At 43.6% G+C, this 21220-nt stretch overlaps 2 protein-coding genes and 1 pseudogene across 2 annotated transcripts; 1 reads left to right on the forward strand and 2 right to left on the reverse strand.

The window, feature by feature from the left end:
• The first annotated feature begins 1310 nt into the window (after positions 1-1310).
• On the forward strand, positions 1311-3264 carry LOC133903551 (putative B3 domain-containing protein Os10g0537100). The gene has a single exon (XM_062344971.1). The coding sequence runs from the start codon at positions 1786-1788 to the stop codon at positions 2587-2589; it is 804 nt and encodes a 267-aa protein (XP_062200955.1). The 5' UTR covers positions 1311-1785; the 3' UTR covers positions 2590-3264.
• Positions 3265-13648: 10384 nt separating this feature from the next.
• On the reverse strand, positions 13649-16397 carry LOC133903283 (peroxidase 5-like). Its single transcript, XM_062344586.1, has 3 exons — positions 15486-16397; positions 15146-15334; positions 13649-14501 (listed from the first exon to the last, which is right to left on the reverse strand). Exons 1-3 carry the CDS (start codon positions 15711-15713, stop codon positions 13935-13937), a joined length of 984 nt encoding a protein of 327 aa, XP_062200570.1. The 5' UTR covers positions 15714-16397; the 3' UTR covers positions 13649-13934.
• Positions 16398-16595: 198 nt separating this feature from the next.
• On the reverse strand, positions 16596-20643 carry LOC133903284 (protein CURVATURE THYLAKOID 1B, chloroplastic-like; annotated as a pseudogene).
• Positions 20644-21220: the final 577 nt, after the last annotated feature.

Genomic DNA, 21220 nt, shown 5'->3' on the forward strand with positions numbered 1-21220 from the left:
ATCCCAACATAAAGTAAATAACTCATACTCTTAATCAATTTCTATGAAGTCTCATAACATCATCTCATCATGAGCTCATACTACAAGATCAACATGAGGTTACTACGATGGTGTCGATGAACAAAAACACGCTCATAACTCAGAGCGTGACTATTTAAATAGTTTTTACACACTATAGGAGAGGTACAATACATCTTTATCTATATTACACGAGATCATACAGCCTGTGTAATCAGTCAAACTACACAAGGGGATATCCGTGACATCCTTAATTTCCCAAACATATTAATGTCTACTTTTCACCCACTCGCACGTATTATGTACGTGATGACGGAGACATATTCTTTCTAAATGATGCTAAGATATCCAATTTTCATATTAATGCCTACTTTTCAATTTCTATAAATAAATGACAAAACCATATGTCTATGATGAATTGCATGTCAACCATATGTTATATGTGATAATTATCGGTACTGAACTATATATGATATACGATGATGAACTGTATGTGAACCATATGCGTTATTTTTTTTATGTAATTATCATCGCTAGTTTAAGTCATGAACCAATAATGATATTACCATTTTTCACTACCGGTTTGAGCTACTAAAAGATAGTGATAGTGGAGACATCCTTAAACTCTTTAATTATATTCCCTCCGGTCACAAATACATGGTATTTTAGACAAGATACGATCTCTGATGCATATCTTTGGTCATTATTTTCTACTAAAATATATTTATAAAATCTAATAATTTTGTGATATTATGAAAATATTTTTAAAGATAAATCTACACATATAATCTAGTTGTTTCCAAACTAAATACTTTTAAAGCTACTGTTAGTCAATATATTAAAAGTTTGATCGAACCTTGTCTAATACGTCATGTTTTATAATTGGAGGGAGTATTATGCAATGTATTGACCAACGGATAATCTGATACCTTCAAAGCATCGACGAAAAGCATTTACAAAGAAGAAGGAAAGATATTGTCCCTTATCTTCTCAGGAATAGATATTTTCCCATCGACTTGCATTGCATCTCATCATCCTGTCAAGTGTCAACATGCAATTGCTGAATGACTGCAGCCGCCAGCCGAGATCATTCATATTCCCATCCATCCGTCCATCCATGGAGGAGCTAGACTGCAAGAGGATCCCAATAGGCTGAGAGCGACATCCATGCTCTCGCATGACCTCAAGCCCTATCATCCGTGTCCTGTGGGCCCCACCCCTCTCTCCATCTCCTTCTCCCAGTGGCCTTGGCTAGCCTAGACGATGCCTCTTCATCTTCCTCCTTTAAGAAAGGTTGCAGCTGGCTACTTGTATTGCTCCTCCCAACCTCATTTCCCTTCCGTATCTCATTCTCATGTACACTGATGCATGCATGCCTACTCTAATGATACATACAGCACAGTGCCTTTGCTGAAAATCTCACAAGCCACATACACCAACAAGGCATGCAACAACCAACCTTCAGTAGTGCTCCCAAGCTAGCCCCCATTTCTTCCCTATCTTGGATCATCACCAATCCTATCACAAGAACAAATAGCACTCCATATCTACAGCAAAAAATATGCATTAGCAAGTTCAACAAAGATATATCCCCATATAATATTGAGCTGATATAACCCTAAACTCACTCTTCTAAGAATAGTAATATAGTACTGTTACATACCACCAGAGACCAGATCCTCCCTCTCCCAGCAGGCCAGCATACTAGTCAAAGTCAACAGCTACAGCAGCCGGAGCTAGCTCGAGAGGCGGGAGACAAGGAGACCCATGGAGTTCACGCCCGCACACGGCGGGCTCGAGGATCCCGAGAGGGCTCGCAGCGGCGCGGCGTGGGTGGAGAAGGAGCACATGTTCGAGAAGGTGGTGACCCCGAGCGACGTGGGGAAGCTGAACCGCCTGGTCATCCCCAAGCAGCACGCGGAGCGCTACTTCCCCGCGCTGGACGCGGCGGCGGCGGCGGAGGGCGGCGGCAAGGGGCTGGTTCTCAGCTTCGAGGACCGGGCGGGGAAGGCGTGGCGGTTCCGGTACTCGTACTGGAACAGCAGCCAGAGCTACGTGGTGACCAAGGGTTGGAGCCGCTTCGTCAAGGAGAAGCGCCTCGGCGCCGGGGACACCGTCTCGTTCGGCCGCGGCGTCGGCGAGGCAGCGCGCGGCCGCCTCTTCATCGACTTCCGCCGACGCCGCCAGGACGTCGCGTTCCTGCAGGCGCCGCTGGCGTCGGTGCAGCGCCTGCCTCTCCCCTCCGTGCCCATCTGCCCGTGGCAGGACTACAGCACCTATGGCGCCTCTGCTCCGGCGCCCAGCCGGCACGTGCTGTTCCTGCGGCCGCAGGTGCCGGCCGCCGTGGTGCTCGCGTCGGTGCCTGTGCTCGTCGCGGCGTCTGCGGTGGAGGCGACAAGGCCGAAGCGGGTCCGGCTGTTCGGGGTGAACCTTGATTGCCCACCGGACGGCGAAGATGGCGCCAGAGTCACCCGGACGGCGTCGACGCTCCTGCAGCTGCCCTCGCCGTCGTCGTCAACATGTTCCTCGACGGCAGGGAAGGAGATCTGCTCTTTGGATCTTGGGCTGTGAAGGCAACCAACAGCAAAATGGAGAAATTGAGCCTAGCACTGAGCCACTGACACGTGAACTGATCAAGATCAGGTCATCAGACAATGTTTGGAGCAGCTGCGTATATAACTCCACAGTACTGCATCTGCATGTGTAATTGTTGATGAACTACTATTTCTTGATGATATCTTGCTCATGTTAATTTTCTTGCTTTGCTTAACCAATGTGTGTTCTTCTCTCTCTTTTTTGAGCCTTATTTGGAGAGTATGATATCATGCTCACTGTAGCTGTAAATATTCTGAATCTCTGACCGAGTTCAGTAAAGAACTGCACTGTGCTCTCTGCATATGATAACAGTCAGTCCAATGTGTGTATATCTTACTGTTTGGATCATGTAATTTTTTTAGTTTAATTTCATGAAGCAGCACTGGGCAAGGTCACAAGGCTCTCCTCCCAAAGCAAGGTAGCAGAGGCAGTTATTGGATGATGACCAGATCAGATCAGGTCAGACCCTAGTCTTTCTCCTAGAGAACATCAGATGCTTTTCATGGATATCTATACTCTACTTCTGCATCCACATCTCTGCAACTATTATCATTCTTGGTTTGGTTTCTGTGCAATTCTTTCCCTGCTGGCTGCTGCATGCCTGCATCTGATATTCTGATCCACTTCTGCTTCTGTAACTGCATGCTGCAGCTCTCTGTCTGTAATTCGTACAAGATTCATAAGAAATCCTGCTGGCTGATGCAGTTCTAAATTAAGTTTCCTGCTGATGCATGCATACATGACGACCTTGTACGATGCTGTACATGCCGTATACAATGTTATTTTTGCGCGGATTAATTCAATCAGGGAATCACTATTTTAACCGAGTAAGAAGAGCAAATGTAGTTGAGTGCAAAGTTACGATATGTACAGTAAATTCAGCAATACTAGGAACTTTCAGAAGTGCTGGCCTGAATTTTTCCATAGTACTAATTATTGCTTGAATTCAGCAACGGTACTAATTATATTGATCCGGGATTTGCATACTAGGATATACATTGAAACATTTGAGATTGCATGACGACGATGAGATCCCCCTGCTTTCTCAAATCCTAGTTAAATAATATGAAAAGGTAAGATCTTCCAGATAAAAAATTACCAGAGAAATTCTTGAGTTAAATGATTGGATTATATATTTACATATATATTAGTTCATTATTGTACTTTGCTCAATCCAATAAGGCCCCATCCTGGTGGTTCCTTGGTCTTCTGGCTGCTAAAAAAGCAGTGGTCGTCGTTGGGTAAACATGCATGTAAAGATTAATGGGCCTCCAACCATGCTCACACTATGGACATAAACACAAGATACTTAATCTATCAGCGGTCTTTCTCATAGCTAGGGAACTACATATATCATGATCATTATATAGAGGTGCATGCTCTAGTACCTTCTTCTATACTTTGCATAGATGCATCGCGTATAATAGTCGTTTCTGGGCCCCAAGTATATATAGCTATTGTTCTCGTTCAGATTGTCTTCTAGGACTGCAAGCATTTTAACATTGTCTCTACATTAGTAAATTGACGCTTAATTGTGTGCATATGGTGAATGTTGAGATCAATTATTGAAACTTCCAATGGAGACAAGCAGTTATGTTGCAAAAATGTTCATAACAACCATAAGAAAAGGGCATCCGCGTGACATACGTGATAGCTAGGGTGTCGTTATCTTATCAATATATATGGGGTATGGACCATTCTGTATAGTTCTACAAAAGAAAACATCCTATGTAGAGTTTCTAAAAATTTATAGAAAAAATTGTGGGGATGCACCCTATTTATTTCTGTCTTTTTGCCTAGTGCCATGTCTGATGAATTAATTTAGCTAAACATCTACTAAATCTGAAATTGATATGTATATATCATGATAAAGTGGTGTGCTGAAGGCACCACCATTTCAAATTAAAGGGAAAATAATCCCCTAATAAGGTTACTGATTTTTTTTCATTTTTCCCATTTAGTATTAGATTTATGGAGAGGCAGCTTAACATTTTATAGATTGAACCCTAATTGATCAGAATTGGATAGTGCTATATCCTGAAGTAGTAAAAATTAAGTGTAGATAATCATTGCATAACAGAAAAGGATTAAGATCTTGCTTGATTTTAACTGATTGTATTTGTTTTGTGATATTGTAACAAAATCAATATTCAGTACTCAACAAGTCATCCAACATATTTTAGCGGTATTATACAACCTAACCAGCCTATTATACCGAACTCGGTCGAGAAATGCAACATGTTTCTTGCATACGTCTGAATACAAGGACCAGTTGGCCATGTTTTAGATTATTTGTACAAGCATGTATTATTAGCCAGGATATATCGATATGTTAAAATATTTCTGATATTTAAGAGGTAATAAACAAGTGTTTTCTGTTAGAGTTAAAAAAAAAAGGCTATACATGGATTATTTGCATGTATTCAGATAACATAAGTGATTTTAAACAAACGAAATACTATACATGGATTATTACAAACAACAAATATGTTTGATCCTGAAGCTGGAAATTTTTCCAAACACTTTTGGAATCAAATTATCTTCCTATAAAATTCTCATGTTACAAACAAGATTTGCTAGTTGTGACATGGATCCAAAGAAGACCGACATGTGACACCAATCCAACACTATATATGCATTGTCTCTGTTATTTTCAACGGTCTCTTTCACATCTAGCCTGCAAGGTACCTAGCTGTTGCAAGTTGCAACCACAACATCAGGTCCGCAACTCCTCAAGAATACATATCACAATGAGATATTAATTTCTTCGGTGGTCTAGAATCCAAGCGTTAATATTGGAGTCCCTTTTGGCCAAATGAAATGATTCAAGGATCCTTCTGAGGGCAACATTTCGATCGTATGTATACACAGATGGCCCATCCCGGCAAATCGTTTTCTTGTTCATACACATGAGCAAGCTGCAAAGTGATAACGAAGGTCCACTTGGTATTGCACCAATTTGGCATCGGATTCAATTCGTTAAGTGTACTGTTCTAACAGTAGATCGATGACATTCTGGATAACTACATACTTGTGTACTGGGTAAGTCTTTTATATTGGGGAAGCTTTGAGTTCTCCTTTGCTAGGGCCACACACCTACTTAATGCATGGCCAGCTAAATCCTGTAGTAATAAGCATGCATTGACATCTGGAAACATGGTCTCTCAAATAGATTAAGCTCCTCAAAATATTATCAATACTCTTTTTTGGCCACGATAACAGTCTTTTTTTTAAGGAATGGAGAGGGATTTTACTCAGAATAGGGGTTATTACAATCCTCACAGACCATTGTGAAGCAAAGTTTGGGTAATGTCCCAAGCACACAGCCATAACAATCTGTTAACATCTATGCACGTACCAACGAAATTTGACCTCAGACCTCACTTGTAGTCACGGTTCACAAATGCGACGGTAACCGCCCAAAAATCGCGGTTACCGACTTTCTCGGTCCGGTCCCGTTTCAGAAACCGAACGGTAACTGAATTTGAATTCAAAAAATTCGAAAAAAAAATCAAAAAAATCTTTAAAAAAACTAGACACAATTCTAAGACATTCTGTGAATTTTTTTTTCAAAAATAATGTCGTTTGCATCATATTCTATAGGGAGGAAGTTTGAAAAAAAAATAAAAAAATTGAAGCGTGCGGCTCAGTTATTAACTCATGTTAAGAAAAAATGTAACATGCAAACACATATTTTTCTTGTGTAAAACGTATTTTAAGAGAATCTTTAAAATTGATTTCACTTTATTTAGAGTTTTATTAATTTCTCTATGATTTTTACAAAGTTCACAAGCATAAAGTGAATATGTTAAGAAACAACACTGTAATTAACTTTTTCACGTCTACTATTATTTTTCCTACATAAATCATAGTATAAATAAGCTAATGAAAGTGGTTTCACTAATTTTTGAGGTGTGATGGGTCAGTTATGAATTAATCTAGTCGCAACACATTTACACAATCATGCATGTTATAATAACTAATTCATGAGTTCATGTATTTTTAAAAGACATAGGATCATGTAAGAAGACTAACAAAATTAGTTTCATGATTTTTGGATTAGCAAAGAGTAAACTATGCATTTAACTTGGTTTAACAAATACAATTTCTCACAGAAAATTTTGAACTTTTTTATGAGCATAAATACTTTTATCATGTAGATCATGTCACAAGGAAACCAACAAAAAAATTTCACTTAATTTGAAGCTCAGATGAATTAGTTATTGATTTTACAAGATTGAGATAATTTTTGGGTTTTTTGTTGAACTTCACTGAAAATCGAGAAAACCGCTTGATAAATCGAGAAAACCGAGCGGTTACCGACAATACAGAAAATTCGAGAAAACCGTTCAATAAATCACAAAAACCGCTCGGTAACCGGTCCAAACTGACCGGTTACCGAACGGCTAAAATCACGATTTTTTTTCCAAATTTTAAATTTTGCCAAATAAATTTTGTCCGAATTTTTTTGAATTTTTGACGGGTTACCGCGGTAATCGTGAATTTTCGGTTACCGAGCTCCGGTCGATAAGGTTAATCCTGCTTGTAGTACCTAATAAGATGTTGTCCTGTATTTTTACGTCTTTGTGGTATGATCGAGAAAGTTTTCCCTGATATGCAGTGTAGCTAAATCAAAAAAATTGAACCTTCCACCAGGTAATTTACGTTCTATTATGAGTTTTACATGATGAGATATATTATTAGACAAACACTGACATAACACCAGGTACTATGCATGCTTATCACAAAAGGGAACAACAATACTAATTTAAAAACTTAGATGAATTAGGTGTGGTTGCAGCACTCTAGCTAGAACAAACCAAATGATGACACAAACTGTCCAAGTTGTTTGAGCACCTTAGTCATGGCCGCGATAGTGTAAATATTGCCTCTCTCTCTATTTTGATGAAATGGCAGAACAACTGGCCAAATTATCCTAAAAAAATAACAAAACTGTGGAGTTGAACAACTTGTTATTCTTGGATAGAAAGTCCAACCTGGCCACTTGATCCCTATCTTTGGCCTAGCTAGCTATCTAGGCTACTTGGAGTAGCAGTCTCGCATGCTCGACCAATGTCGTAATATGCTGGGATCAATGCCGTCTCTCGTAATGTACAAATTGGAGGGAGTGTCTCGCATGAACCACACACTTTCTTAGATAGATGAAATTTCTAGTAAAAAGAAGAAAAGCATAAAGAGGTATATTATATTGCTAGTACAAAGAAAAAAAAGATCAACTTTGACCATCTAGATTAAAAGAGACCCCTTGACGTGTTTTATCTATCAGTTTACGTTTCTACTTGCTAAGGACTGGCACATGAGCATTCGTATAGGCAAACACGCTATGAAAAAAAGATTGATCTTGGATCTCATGCTTGAGCATCATCTCATTTTTTTAGCATAGGATTTTTTTTAGCAAAACTATTCAACTCTCCAAGAAATAGGGAAGTTTTTCCTAGTTCCAAACTAACCTCTCGCTTGTACACAATGGGAGTGCATGCAGTGTAAACCGCCACAGGATTTGGGTACATACGGTGGGGGCCCAGGGAGACGTTGTAGGGTCCACTAGGCGTGGTCCCATCTGGCAGCGGCACGCAAGGTAGCAGGCAGGCATGCGGTGGCGATGGCAGACGTGGCAGCGCCAGCGCAGGCTCTCATTCCCTTCTACACCCACCTGTCACCTGTGACGCCGTTAATTCCGCCACGCAGCGGAGAGCGACCGCTCCCACCTCCCTGCCGGGTGGGTCCAGAAACTATCTGGTCCCACGTGTCATGTAACGAGGGTACCGTACGTCGTGAGGAAGGCTTGAGTCGAGACAAAACTAGGCGCCGTGACGCAGAGCGGGGCGCCGATCCCTGCGACCTTGTCACGCGACGTGGGCCCGAATTCTCCCGGGACCACTTGTCAGAGACCCCACCCTGCTCCCCGCGTTGGCTCGCTCCCCGAGAACGGAAGGCTCTACATGCATCGCTACGCTCCTCTGGCAACCTTCATGCTTGCGTGTTCCCCACAGGCAACGACTGGCCATGCATATGCATGCATGATGGCTTCGCTATAACGGTTGTCTCCCCAAGGTCTAAGTTACCTTCAACTCACACTTCATGGCTTCATCTACCTCCTCCTTTTTCTTTTTCTTTGACATAGGAGGTGTGGGGATGCAACAAGTGGGGGCGCTGCTAGTCGTGAGGAAAATCAATTATGGCGCTTTGTCGTCGGCGCTGACAATCTACGTGCAATGGTGGTTTTGTGTGTAGTCCTCGTGAGCCGACTAAAGCTGTTGATGTGTTATATGTCTTGACGTGATCTTGGATTACGACTAACAGTATGGGGTTACGTTCCGTGGAGGTTAGGGTACTATTCAATTGTTATTATTAATTCGATCCATGTTAGTATGGATATAGAGATCTAGCATTTGTAGGGTCTAATTAAAGGTTTTAATTCCGTCTGACTACATACAACCTTTTTTCATAAAATTTGAGTGATCAACAGAGCTAGGAAGTGACTTTTCTGATCTCTATCTTGCGTGCATATATTGCGAATTTAGGCATAATTATGCTTTTATTGTGCATATAATAATCACCATAAGTTAAGTTAATTTCCAAGGGTCATGTAAAAGAAAAGTATTAGCAAATTGATACTAAGCTCTTAAGGTTTTGCTAGTTAGCAAAGCCATGTCATGAACTAATGATGCTTTAAAACCATGTATGCTAATTCTTTTTGAAGCCCTACATATACTATTTTGAAAAATAAAAGACTTGAAAAATGGAAAAGTAATAGGATCAAAGCATGCATACAGATTTGGTTAAAAAAACTTAGCCAGCTTTGCTTCCTAATATATGTTGATGTATAAGGGACATAACAGGGGCGTATCCAGTGGGTGGCACGGGTGGTCCACGGACCACCCTAAGATTTTCACACAGAGAATGCAAGGAGAGAGAGCTGGCAAGGAAGAGTAGCATTTGTTGCAGCACAAGAACTTATCTTTCTATGTCCTCTTTCTCTCACTAGCAGTGATGAACATAGGAATTCCAGACCTCCCTTGTTCAGCAGATGATCTGGAGTGGTATTGGCAGTAGCAGCAATACTATCAGCAGCAGCAATATCACGAGTAGCTTGAAGACTCGCCATGAGGATCAAGAGGCCTCTCCTAACCTGCCCTCCTTGTTTTCTCCATCAGTGATCTTCTCCCAGAAATTTCCCCACGCCTCTTCCGGCCTAGTTCATATGAACACCGCTGGTTCACTTCCAAATCTGCACGATGGCAGCGGCCAGGAGAACGCCAGAATCATGGAACCAGCTGCTTCTGTAAACACCTCTCTCTGCCTCTCTCAAAAATCAGTATGATCCATTCATGTAAGAGATCCAGAATAATAAACCTTAATAATAATGTAAACTTTAGTTTTGTAAAAAAAAATATTAAGTTGGACCACCCTTATCTAAAATCCTGGATCCGCCACTGGGACATAACCACTATAGGCTGGGAGGCAGCTGGGCCAAGGAAAAAAGAGTAAGTTTAAAAGATCTATAACTATTTTGACACATATTGTAAAAAATTACAACTAGTAGTGCTTATTTCAAAAACATACAACTATTTTGACACATATTGCAAAAAAATATAACTTTCTCACCATGGTTAATCCTCCTATATTATATGTAATATAGGATGATAAGTGGGTTTACCGTGAGAAAATTGTAGTTTTTTGCAACATGTTATAGATTTTTGAAATAGAGACTAGAAGTTATAATTTTATGCAACATATGTTAAAATAATTATAGGTTTTTGAAATTTACTTAGAAAAAAAACTCAAGAGGTTCTCATCATGACTTGCGCAAGTACAGAAAAAATATATTGGATGACGTCGATATGTTGCAAACCTTGCTGCACACCAACAAGGAAGCAAGCATGTCAGAGATGCATGCATGATGCAGAAGCTGCAGGATATTTACCGTTCGTTATGATGCATGCATGCAAGATATGACCCAGTGGTAGGGTATATATGTGCCTATATACCACTGCTAGCATCAGGCATCAGCTGAAAGCGATCGATGCGATGCTCGCGAAAATATCACCCGGAAGCCAGAACTCTGCATGCACTACAGTGAAGGAGATCATATGATTCTATGATTCTTTTCGTTTCAATGAAATAAAGGCAAAGCCCGTGACGAAAAATCAGTTTTCTGTCCAAATTAATGTTATTTCAATTTTCATGGTACATGCTAATTAATTTGGTCCATTTGGGCAGATCGATGAGCAATGGCCAAACCTACGTAGGAGTACGAAAGGCTGTATAAATGTACTCGTAGTAGTAGTATTTTCCACTGTGGGCTGTACAGTAGTAGTATTTGCTTCAATTAGCAGGAGAAATGAAATGTCCACAGCAGGGGTACGAACGTACTCTGGTTATTGCATGCGTAGTACGTCGCCTGACTTAAGATAGTAGGAATACTTGGCTCCATTATTGTATGGAGTACAAGACAATTCAAGAACAGAAGAACAAAGCGAGGTAGGAAATTAAATTAATATAAAATTGTCATTTAGTTCGGAAGCTTAATTTGCATATTCACGGATATGTAGGGATGCTGCTTTCATGCTTGCACTGGTAAATAAGTTGGATACATTAGACTCTACTAATTTATCCAAATGCCCTTTTTTTAGAGAAAATATCGCTCAAATTTATGACACACAACATAATAGGTCAACCGTGTCGTCCTATCAGTGCCGGTTAGACACAAACCGACACTAACGAAGTATCAAGACCGGTTCGTAACATTCTGCGTTCAATAAATGATCGAGCCGGATTGAATCGTCATTGATACTTATTATCAGTGTCGGTTCTAGTTAACAACCGATACTGATACTTCAGTGCCGATTCGTAATCATGGACCGACATTAATAATTGTTATCATGCCAGTTCGTTAGTAGGAGCAGCAGTGATACTCTTTGAGCCGGACCTAAAATTTTACAGAGGTAAAACGTATTCGTGAACAAGTCCGCGTACGAGCTCTCAACCTTATCTCCTCACCCCTCACCGATAGAGCTCTCAGCCTTCTCTCTCTCTCTCTCTCTCTCTCTCTCTCTCTCTCTCTCTCTCTCTCTCTCTCTCTCTCTCTCTCTACATGTTCGCCGCCCATGCTGCCTGCGGCCTCCTCACCCTCCACTCCCCACCGCTGTCCCCTCACACGAGCGGTACTCGTCCGGTGCGACTCTTCCTCCCCTCTCACCTCTCTGTCTCTAATCACTGCTCGGTTCTTTTCCCCAATCGATAGTGGTTCTAAAATTTTAGGTTTATGGGTTTGAGAGCTACCATAGTCACCAATTGCCCTCGTATCAGCTCCTTTGCGGTGAATCTTGGTTTCCACATTTTTCGAACAGAAGATTTTGCCACACAATATGGCTCTTCCAGTACTACAGCCTAACTATGTTCTCCGATCCGCGGATTGGTGAGTTTGTTGCAGATGATTTTTTTTTCTCTAGTAATCTATTTTGGTGTGAATTTGTTCAATTTTGGTGGTGATGTGGTTTGACCATGAGTTTGTGGTGGCCTGGTTGGTGAAGTGAGAATTCATGAGGCTTATACGTATCGATCTATTGTGTGTAACGTGTTTGGTTGATGAATTAGTGGATCATATTTGTAGATACAGAGTCTCTGATATGCTCTAATGTTGGGTTATGTGAAATGGCGGAGGTGAAACATGGAAAGCTAAATGTGTTTCTGATGTGTGATTTCTCTAGGACGATGATATTGATATATCCACTGGATGCATTCATTTTTGTAATATGATGTCGGTGCTCTCCAAATCAGTAGGTGCATTGGTTCTATGCATACGCGCTGAAATCATTTTTATTTCTAAAATGTGAGCTTTTTTGGGCTTGTAATATGTACCAGTGCTGGTTGGTGTTAGAAACCAACACCTATAATGCCGACACTGATAGCTCTGTTAGTAACTAGTACTGATATTGATTATCAGTGTCGGTTCAGAAACCGTTGCTGTTGACGCTTTTTAAAAAGACACAAGTGACTATTTTGTAGTAGTGTGAGATGTGCATTGGAGACTGAAGGCTTGACCAATCGCCGTATGCAAGTAGCCAAAAGAAAAGAAAAGAGGTGCATCTGAAAAGAAGGTGGTATAGCAAGATCTAACCGGTCCAGTCTGATATGCGACATCGTATATGTAGACTCCGAAAGCCGATGAGAGGCCCATGTCACTCAAGAAAAAATGTATAAAAGGCCACGGCTCGAAAGGCCCACTAAGAAACTGGTCACGGAGCCCACTCAAACGGGCAAGTCTCGCAGTGTCGAGAGCTAGAAGCCCGTATTGACATTCGAGTTTTAGCCTGTTGATTCACTTGTCATCGATGCCCAGTTCGAAGAACTAAATCAAACCAAAACCCTCTAGTAACTGAGGATTTGTTTAGAAGACCTCTCACATGAGTTTTCAGAGTGAAAAAATTAGAAGCTTTGTCAAACAATAATTTATAGTTTTTAGTTTACAGGGTGATTTTATGAAAATAATTTTTTAAAATAAACTAGATATTATGAGCTGAAAAAGCTAGCTTCCTCTAATTCACTTTCTCCACTGAATTACTTCTTGCATAGAGTTTACCTTAAAAAATTACTTTTAAAAAAAAATCACTTCACATGAAGAATTTAGATTATGTAGAGTTCTATCAAACAGACCCTGAGAAATATATTCCTAAACGATAACTTCAATCATATTTTATCCAAATTTCAACCACGATAGAGTTTTTTTTAAAAAAACATCAGTACAACTCGTAGTCGTACATACACATTCACACTATAACACGCACGCACTCGGACCGAATATGTGAAAATTAAAGATTGACGAAGTCATCATAGTTATATTTGTTATCAATGGATAAATCATCTACTACTGAAAGAAAAATCTACCTTAGTAAGACAAAAAAAAAAACAAATATAAGATTTAATCTCTTGCAGATAAGAGGCCCAAACATCTCTATTAACTATGGAAGCAAACCACGACAGAGTTGACTGAGCACAGACAAACCAGCAATTAATGTTACTACTTTTATTACGAAACAACTAGCCTTTTATCAAGCACCATTTGGCACACTATTAACCGCTAGTTAAGTTTTTTCCCCTCAAAAGAGACACCTCAGGGGCGATATAATACAGATCAATCAGCCAAAGAATACAAAGCTCTTGCACAGCCATACACACGCACACGTACACAGCGTACATACAAGTCACAAACAAGCTATGCTATCACGTCCGGTCCAAATCAATCTACAACTCCACGACGAGCATGGTGATGTGCCAAGGATGCACGGCATGATCGATCAGGCGACTCTGCAGTTGGCCCTGATCTTGCCGCTGCTGCCGGTGAGCACGCCGACGGAGCCCATCCTGACCATGGCGGCGGCGAAGTCGCTCTGGAACGTAGCCGGGTCGTTGGCATAGGTCACCACCTGCACGGCCGTGTTCTTGTCGCTGAGCAGCGCCTGGTCTGAGGACAGCAGCCCCCGGTTGGCCATGACGCCCTTGTAGAACCCCTCGTCGAAGGCGTTGGGGGAGACGTTGTCCAAGGGCACGAGCGGGTCCCCGCCCTGCGGGCACTGCCGCGCCAGCTGCGCCACGTACGCCGGGTCCATGGTCGGGTCCTGCCCCCCAGCCGTCGTGCTCGACCTGGACAGCCGGCTGCTGAACGAGCTGCAGTGCGAGGCCCCAATGGTGTGCGCTCCGGACAGGATGACCATCTCCTTCTGGGTCAGGCCCTTGGAGCCGAAGATCTGCGTCATCTGGGCGACGTTGGCCGTCGGCGGAGGCAGGTTCCCGTTCGTGTCCGACGCGCGCGACACGGCCCCGTCCCGCCGCCCTGCCGGCACCTGGTACGCATTCCCGCCGGCCTACACGCGAAAAGCAACACGAATGATCCATAAAAACGCGACAATGGCGTATGTGCTAAGCAAGCCTGATGGCTGGGCCCATGCAAGCATCGAGTTCCCCTGCCATTCATGCATGCAGCTGCGGCATCATGTGGTGCGGGCAATGTGTGCGTCAAAAAGCTGGGGACAGAGATCAGATTACTTTACTAATCCTACGTGGCAGCCCAGCTTTAATTAGGTTCCAAATTCATATGATCATGTCTCGTTTAAAAAGATCATTGCTGGATTGCTACCACCACCGTCCACTGACACTACAAAAGCGATGACAATTAAAGTAACGATGCTTGCTTTGCAGTGAGTGTGAGATTAATTAAACTAAGATATTGTTCCTCCGTTTAAGAATGTAAGATGTATTTTTTTTAAAAAAATCAAAAAGTAAACATTGCCTATTAAAAATTTTATAATATGTTTTCAATTACGATAAATTTGATCTTGTATTAAAAGTACTTTGAAATACAAATCTATTAAATCAAAATCTATATTATATATATATATATATATATATAATTTGACTAACTGTCCATCAAAACTGATAATATTTGATTTTTTAAAATAAAATACACTTATATTATTAAACGGAGGGAGTATATAGTTAGTTGGTTTACCAGTGCGACGCTGTCCCTGGCCGCGAACGCGAGTATGTCCGCGCAGGAGACGACGCCGGAGCAGGCCTGCTCCGCGCGCGCCTTGATGCGGTCGATGACCTCGAAGCCCCGCAGGCTGGTGTTGGGCCCGGCGTCCTTCTCCGCCGTGTTGCCCTTGGTCGAGTCGACCAGCACCGACGCGTCGCACCCCTGCGAGAGACACAACATCACGTCCACACGGTCAGGTCAGTCCAGCAGCAGTCGATTCCCCGCACCAACACCGTGGTCTAGCTGCTGCATTTGCAACGGAGCGATGGGACTGTGCAGTCCAAGTGTGAGCAGTTTGGATCCAGTGGCTGACCCTGACGAAGCAGTCGTGGAAGTGGAGCCGGAGGAGGCCGGCGGCGAGGCCCGGATTGGCCGCCACCGCCTTGCTGACCTCCTGCTGCGCGATGATCTCCGCGGCCGGGCACGCGTTGTCGTAGAACCCCACCCGCAGCTGCGCGCGCAGCCCCGTCGCCATCATCAGCACAGCCGCCACCACAACTCGCAAGTGCACCATACTGCATCCTCTCCTCAGCACCTCCATCGCCGGCCACTGACCACAGCTCGATCAGCTGCCACTCACTCTCTTTATGGCACTAGCAGTAGCAGCTAGCTTCGCTTTTTATACTCGCACTAAGGCAGGCAGGCACATAGATCACTGGCTGTATGTTTCTTGGTTAAGGAAGGCAAGGCACTAAGAGCCGAGAGCGACGTGAGTATAATATATCTATATAACAATGTGGTGCAGGGGTTAGGGGAATCTCGATAAAGTGGCAGTGAGTTTTTCATTCGATTTGGATGATAAACTAGACTCCACATTCAAGCTTAAGTATAATAACCATACTGATGGTGATTAGATTTCAACTTGTTCGGCAATACTTTTTCTTTCAAGCGTGTGTCTTTGTATATTTTGTATCTAAGCTATGTGCATTTATATTATGCAGAGGGGTGTGTGTTAATAAAGCTTTCCATTTAAAAAAATGACGTGTATGTGCAGAGGGGAGAGGTTGGTAGAGTGGAAAGCTGTGGTAGCAATTGGGGGCTGGGCTTTTCTGCCATCATTGGGGGCGATGAGGAAAGGCAAGACAACGAGATCTGCAGCGGTGCCCCAATGTTTAATGCTTTACCTGCGGTACATGGAATGGCAGTGCAGGGAATACAGAGTTCTGAAGCTGCCATTTGTAACGAACTGATGGTTACGTCTTGCGTTTCTACCGGGCTTTGTTATCTAGGGGCTGTTTGGTTTTTTTTCATCCCCAACAAGCCAAGCTAAAATTTGGTTAGAGTCCAAATCAGGATAGTGCTAAATTTTAGCTATTAAAATGACGTTTGTTTGAGGCCAAACTAAAATTTGGTTAGCCAAAAAATTTTGACGGATGATTTAACCATCTAAGATTTTTCCAGAAACGCTATAAAAAATTTTTGTCCGATCAAATTTTTTCAAGATATAACTAAATTTTGATCTCAAACCAAACAAAAATCAAATTTTCAAAGCACGGTCAAAATTTAGCTGGACTCCTTTGCCCCCAACCAAACAGCCCCTAGTCTCATGGATTCATACTTAAGGCATGTGATGGTACAATCCGAAGCTGACGTGCTGGACTGTGATGTCTCCTGCAGCTGCAATTCAAATACCGACTGATGTCTGGCCTCTTTTACATTAGGATGTTCTGCTATGACTGAAGACTGAAGTGCGACTTGTGTCTCGTTTATTTATTTACAGTTGGTAAGATCTGTACTCTGAGTTTGAGCTGGTAATCTTGTTCTTTTAACGAAGTGAGATATTATTTCCTGGATACGCAATTCGGCGACCCAGTTGATCTTATATGCTATGACTGAAGAATAGAATGGTCCAAGTAGCACCTTTACTCTGCTTACAATCTACGATAAGTTTGTTTTGTGAATGGAGAGAAGCATCAGATACTCGAGGAATAGCAAAGCCTGATTCCTGATAACCAAGTTCCAGGTACTGTAGCAACAAATGCTTCACAGCTTGAAAGAATCCAGGGAGGATAGGATTCATTATAGAACATGCATGATTGACCCCTTTCTCAGTTCATGAACGCTGCTGGCCTTGCTAATTAGAAATACCGCCTTCCATGATGTGCACCGCCGAAGCGAAATGCTGCTGCTCCAGATAGACGATGGAGCAGAAAAGGGCTCGGATTGGCTGGCTGGCTGGGGACAAGTCAGGGAAGAAGATTCCTCGCCGCATTGTTGCAGTCTTGCAGAGTTGGACTTAATTTAGCTGCTGGCGACGTCCATGAGTTCAGACTTCAGAGTGATTTGTATACATGAAAATTAGGTAAGTTCTGCCTACTAACCTACATTTGCAGAGAGATATTGCTGTTATTAATCCAAGTGGAAGTAAATTTTCCTCAAGAACACGAACAGATCCAGAGCTAAGCTAGCTACTGACCCTGAGAGCTGGGGTGACTGGTGAGCGGCGGCGTCTGAACTGCACATGGACATCGTGTTCGTGTTTGGACACCGTGACAAGATTCTCTGATCTCGAGGACCCTTGTCGTCTGGGTTTGACCTCAAGGTAAGGAATCAATCGTTGGACGAAGCTGGATCATGGGAGAGCCAGTCCAGTTACGGAGCCACTCGTGAATGTAATATGCACATTTCTGTAAAGAAATGGCCCAGCTTAATGCTGTTAATCGCCCATCTTTGCCCCAAAAAATCCATTGTCAGCGGCAGTCACATATACAGTCATACAGCAGTAGGAAGATCTGGACATCTCTGGAGTTTACAATATGCTGCATATATAATACAGCAATGCTGTAGCAAAAGCAATATGAACGGTTTTGCTCGAGTGGCCTCTAGCTTGCAGCCTTGCTGTTCCATGGGGTCCCGTAATCTTCTTCAGTCCAGCTAGGGCTGGCTTTGATCTATCGCCATCCTCTTCTCCTTTTCTTTTTCTTTTTCCCGAACTGATTAGCGTCAGCATTCTTTTTCTCTCCAGAACACCTAGCAAAGGCTTCAGGTCGGGGGTCTGCTCATGGGCTCGCCGCTGGCACATGGTAAAAGCGCGAATGCGCGTACGGGTACGGGTGATCTGGTCCTTTGGCCAAAGCGACTGCATGGCCAGGAACAGCACCGGATGTTGCTGGCTTACAACACCGCTAGCCTGAGCATGCTTGTTGCTATTGTTCACACGGTTACCCAGCGAACGGTGCTCATCAGCTGAATATGCCGCCACCGCCGCGGCGCGAACGGTGCAGGATTTTAGATTTAGATCTAATTTATAGTGATAAATATTATCATAAAATTTATAATGGATGCAAATGATATTATGTGTGATAAAATAAGAAGAAAATAAATTTTCACGTGTCACGATAAAATTAAATCTAGATCTCAAATACATGAGACCAAATCTCATATGATTATTTTCTAGTAACACTCCCTCGGCGTCGAACAATACGCGGGCGCCAGACCGAAGCATTTTACTCATGCATAACGCTCAATATGTATGAAAAATAATCCTACGAGATCTGATCTCATGCATTTGGGGTCTATACCTAATTTAAAATGTGACACATGTCAATTTATTTTCTTCCTTATTTCATCACACATGATTTCAATTGTTTTCATCATAAATTTTATAATAATTTTTATCATATATCACATTATAAATTAGATCCAGACCTTAAATACATACGACCAGATCGGTTCCATGGGATTATTTTCCGTGTTACTCCTGGGCTTTGCTTTCATGGGCTGCAAACTAATCTTAGACTGTGTCTAACAGTTTCTGTTTAGGGGCCACAATCCTTTCACGATGGGATTTTCGTTCTCTTCAGCGCTCTAACTGTTTCTCTTCACGGTTCCCGTCGCGAAGGGATTCTCAGGGTCATTCCCTCCATGTCGGGATTCTCTCTCCTTTCCCTTCGCGATTCCGTTCGAATGGAAGTTGTTGAAGATGAGATGAAATAAAGGGAATGAGAACAGAAAAGAAAATCGGGAAGGAAACGAAATAAAAAGAATATGGTTGGAGACAGTTATCCAAAAGCTCCATGAATCTGTGAGCTCCAAGGGCATCCGTCCAATGCAGCTCCTGTAGCACGCATATGCCAGGTGGGTCCTGGCCCCGGTGCCAACCCCGCCTCGTGTGAAGTCCAAAGACATCCGGACTCTCGTGTGAACCCCGACTGCTAAACTTGGAAGGCGTTACTGAACTTCATTTCAGGGTATATTGGATCAAGGATTTTGCTTCACGGCACAATGAGGTTCACATTTTTTTAGGAGTGGAGATGTTCAGAACAGGCTATATAATTTGCTTCTTGACGATTCATAGCTTAACAAAAGCAGGGGCAAAATCCATCCGGACTCTCGACTTTTGTTCTTGCTAACTCTGAAACAGTTTCACCGATACGTTCTATCATGTGCATAGGCAGGCTTTTGCAGGTTAGATAAAATTGCCGTGTTTCGTTACCTGTCAGGCTTGAATAGCAGGTTCCGGTACGCAAACGACTGCATCAGAAAAGCAGATAAAAAAGGTGAAACTCGGCAGATGAATAGTGTGGTAGTAGAAAAGAAAGCTCCGCGTGTACAGCGTCTCAGGATAGCCAGATGAACATTGCAAACGATAAAATAAAATCTCCTCAAGCAAACAAATCTGAACATATTAGACCATACTAACCTGCGCATGTACTGCGCCACTGGCATGCAAAACCATTCCACATTTGTCACGTTATACATTAACGGCCATACTAATGTAACTAATCTGACGTTTTTACTCGGATGTGGATCTTACCCCCACTGTAGCCAATTCCAACAGCCTCCCTGAGACCTGGAACCACGGGGAGCCTATCGATTGCCTGAGAAGTAACACCAAAGTCGGCGTGAGTTAATCTAGCCGTGCAGAAAATTAAAGATTCAGAAATCAACCTCGTTCAAAAATACACGATGGTGATGGTTCAGTACCGATACTACTCCACCGGCGCTCCACATGCCGAGCGTGGCAGCGACCGCGAGCGTGGTCACCGCGTACTTGTCCTCGACCCTGTCCCACTGCACGCACGGCAGCAGCAGCAGCAGCAGCAGAGAGAGAGAGAGAGAGAGAGAGAGCGTACGCACCTCCTGTTTCAAGGCGTTGACGAGCCCGGTGAGCTCCTCGTTGGCGGCCAGAGGCGCCGACGGGTCCCCCACGGCCATGGACACCACGTTCCTCGCGAGGCGCTTGCCTGAAAAATGAACACGTAATTAAAACCACAGCCCCCCGTGCCGTGTTACAAGTGTTGCTCACATATATCGCGCCGTCGCGGCAAGCGCCAAGCAACACTCACAGAAGGAGGCGACGCGGGGCTGGCCTTGCGACGCGAGGCCGGGCGGCGGCGGCGGCGGCAGCGCGGGGAGCCCGAGCCCGAGGGAACGCGCGGCGGCCCTGCCTTCGCTCGTCGCGACGGGCGAGGCGAGGCGACGGCGCAGGCCGCCGCGCCCGTGGCAGGGGTGGTCGGGGCCATGCCGGTTGAGCTGGTCGGTGTCACTCGGGTGACGTCGTGCAGCTAGCTTAGCGCGCGCCGAGGCGTTGGGCACGTCGATCGGGATTGGGTTTCGTATGGCCGCCGGCCGGGATGTCCCTGCTTGCGGTGCAACTCTTCTTGCCCGAGCGTCTCCCTCCCTGCGTCGCCGTTGCCGGGCACCATCGCTCGGTTGACGCGTGTAAAGGCTCGGCTCTCGGCAACTTTTTCTAGCGTCTTTGCCCGTGCCGCGCAGCGACGACTACTCAGCTGGCGCGGTGGAGAAGTCTCGCGCGCGTCGGCTCGAGTCCGGATGCCACCTGCCCTGCCGTTCGCCATGCGGCCCGCAGCCGATTCAGCTGATGGGCTGCGAGTGATGACGAGCGAGCTACTAGGCTCCTTGGACCTTGATAGCCGCAAACACTATTGGGCCGCGAATTTGAGAGGGGAACGCGCTAGGCCCATGAGGCGCTGAAAGCCTGACCATGAAACATACCAGAGAAAATTTCTTATTAGTCATCGAAATATGAGGTAATTGCTTCTGTGCTATCTTACAAAATGAACTTTCTTGCTTATTACTATTTTT

The sequence above is a fragment of the Phragmites australis genome, chromosome 21, assembly GCF_958298935.1.
Source record: "Phragmites australis chromosome 21, lpPhrAust1.1, whole genome shotgun sequence".
NCBI classification, from domain to species: Eukaryota; Viridiplantae; Streptophyta; class Magnoliopsida; order Poales; family Poaceae; genus Phragmites; species Phragmites australis.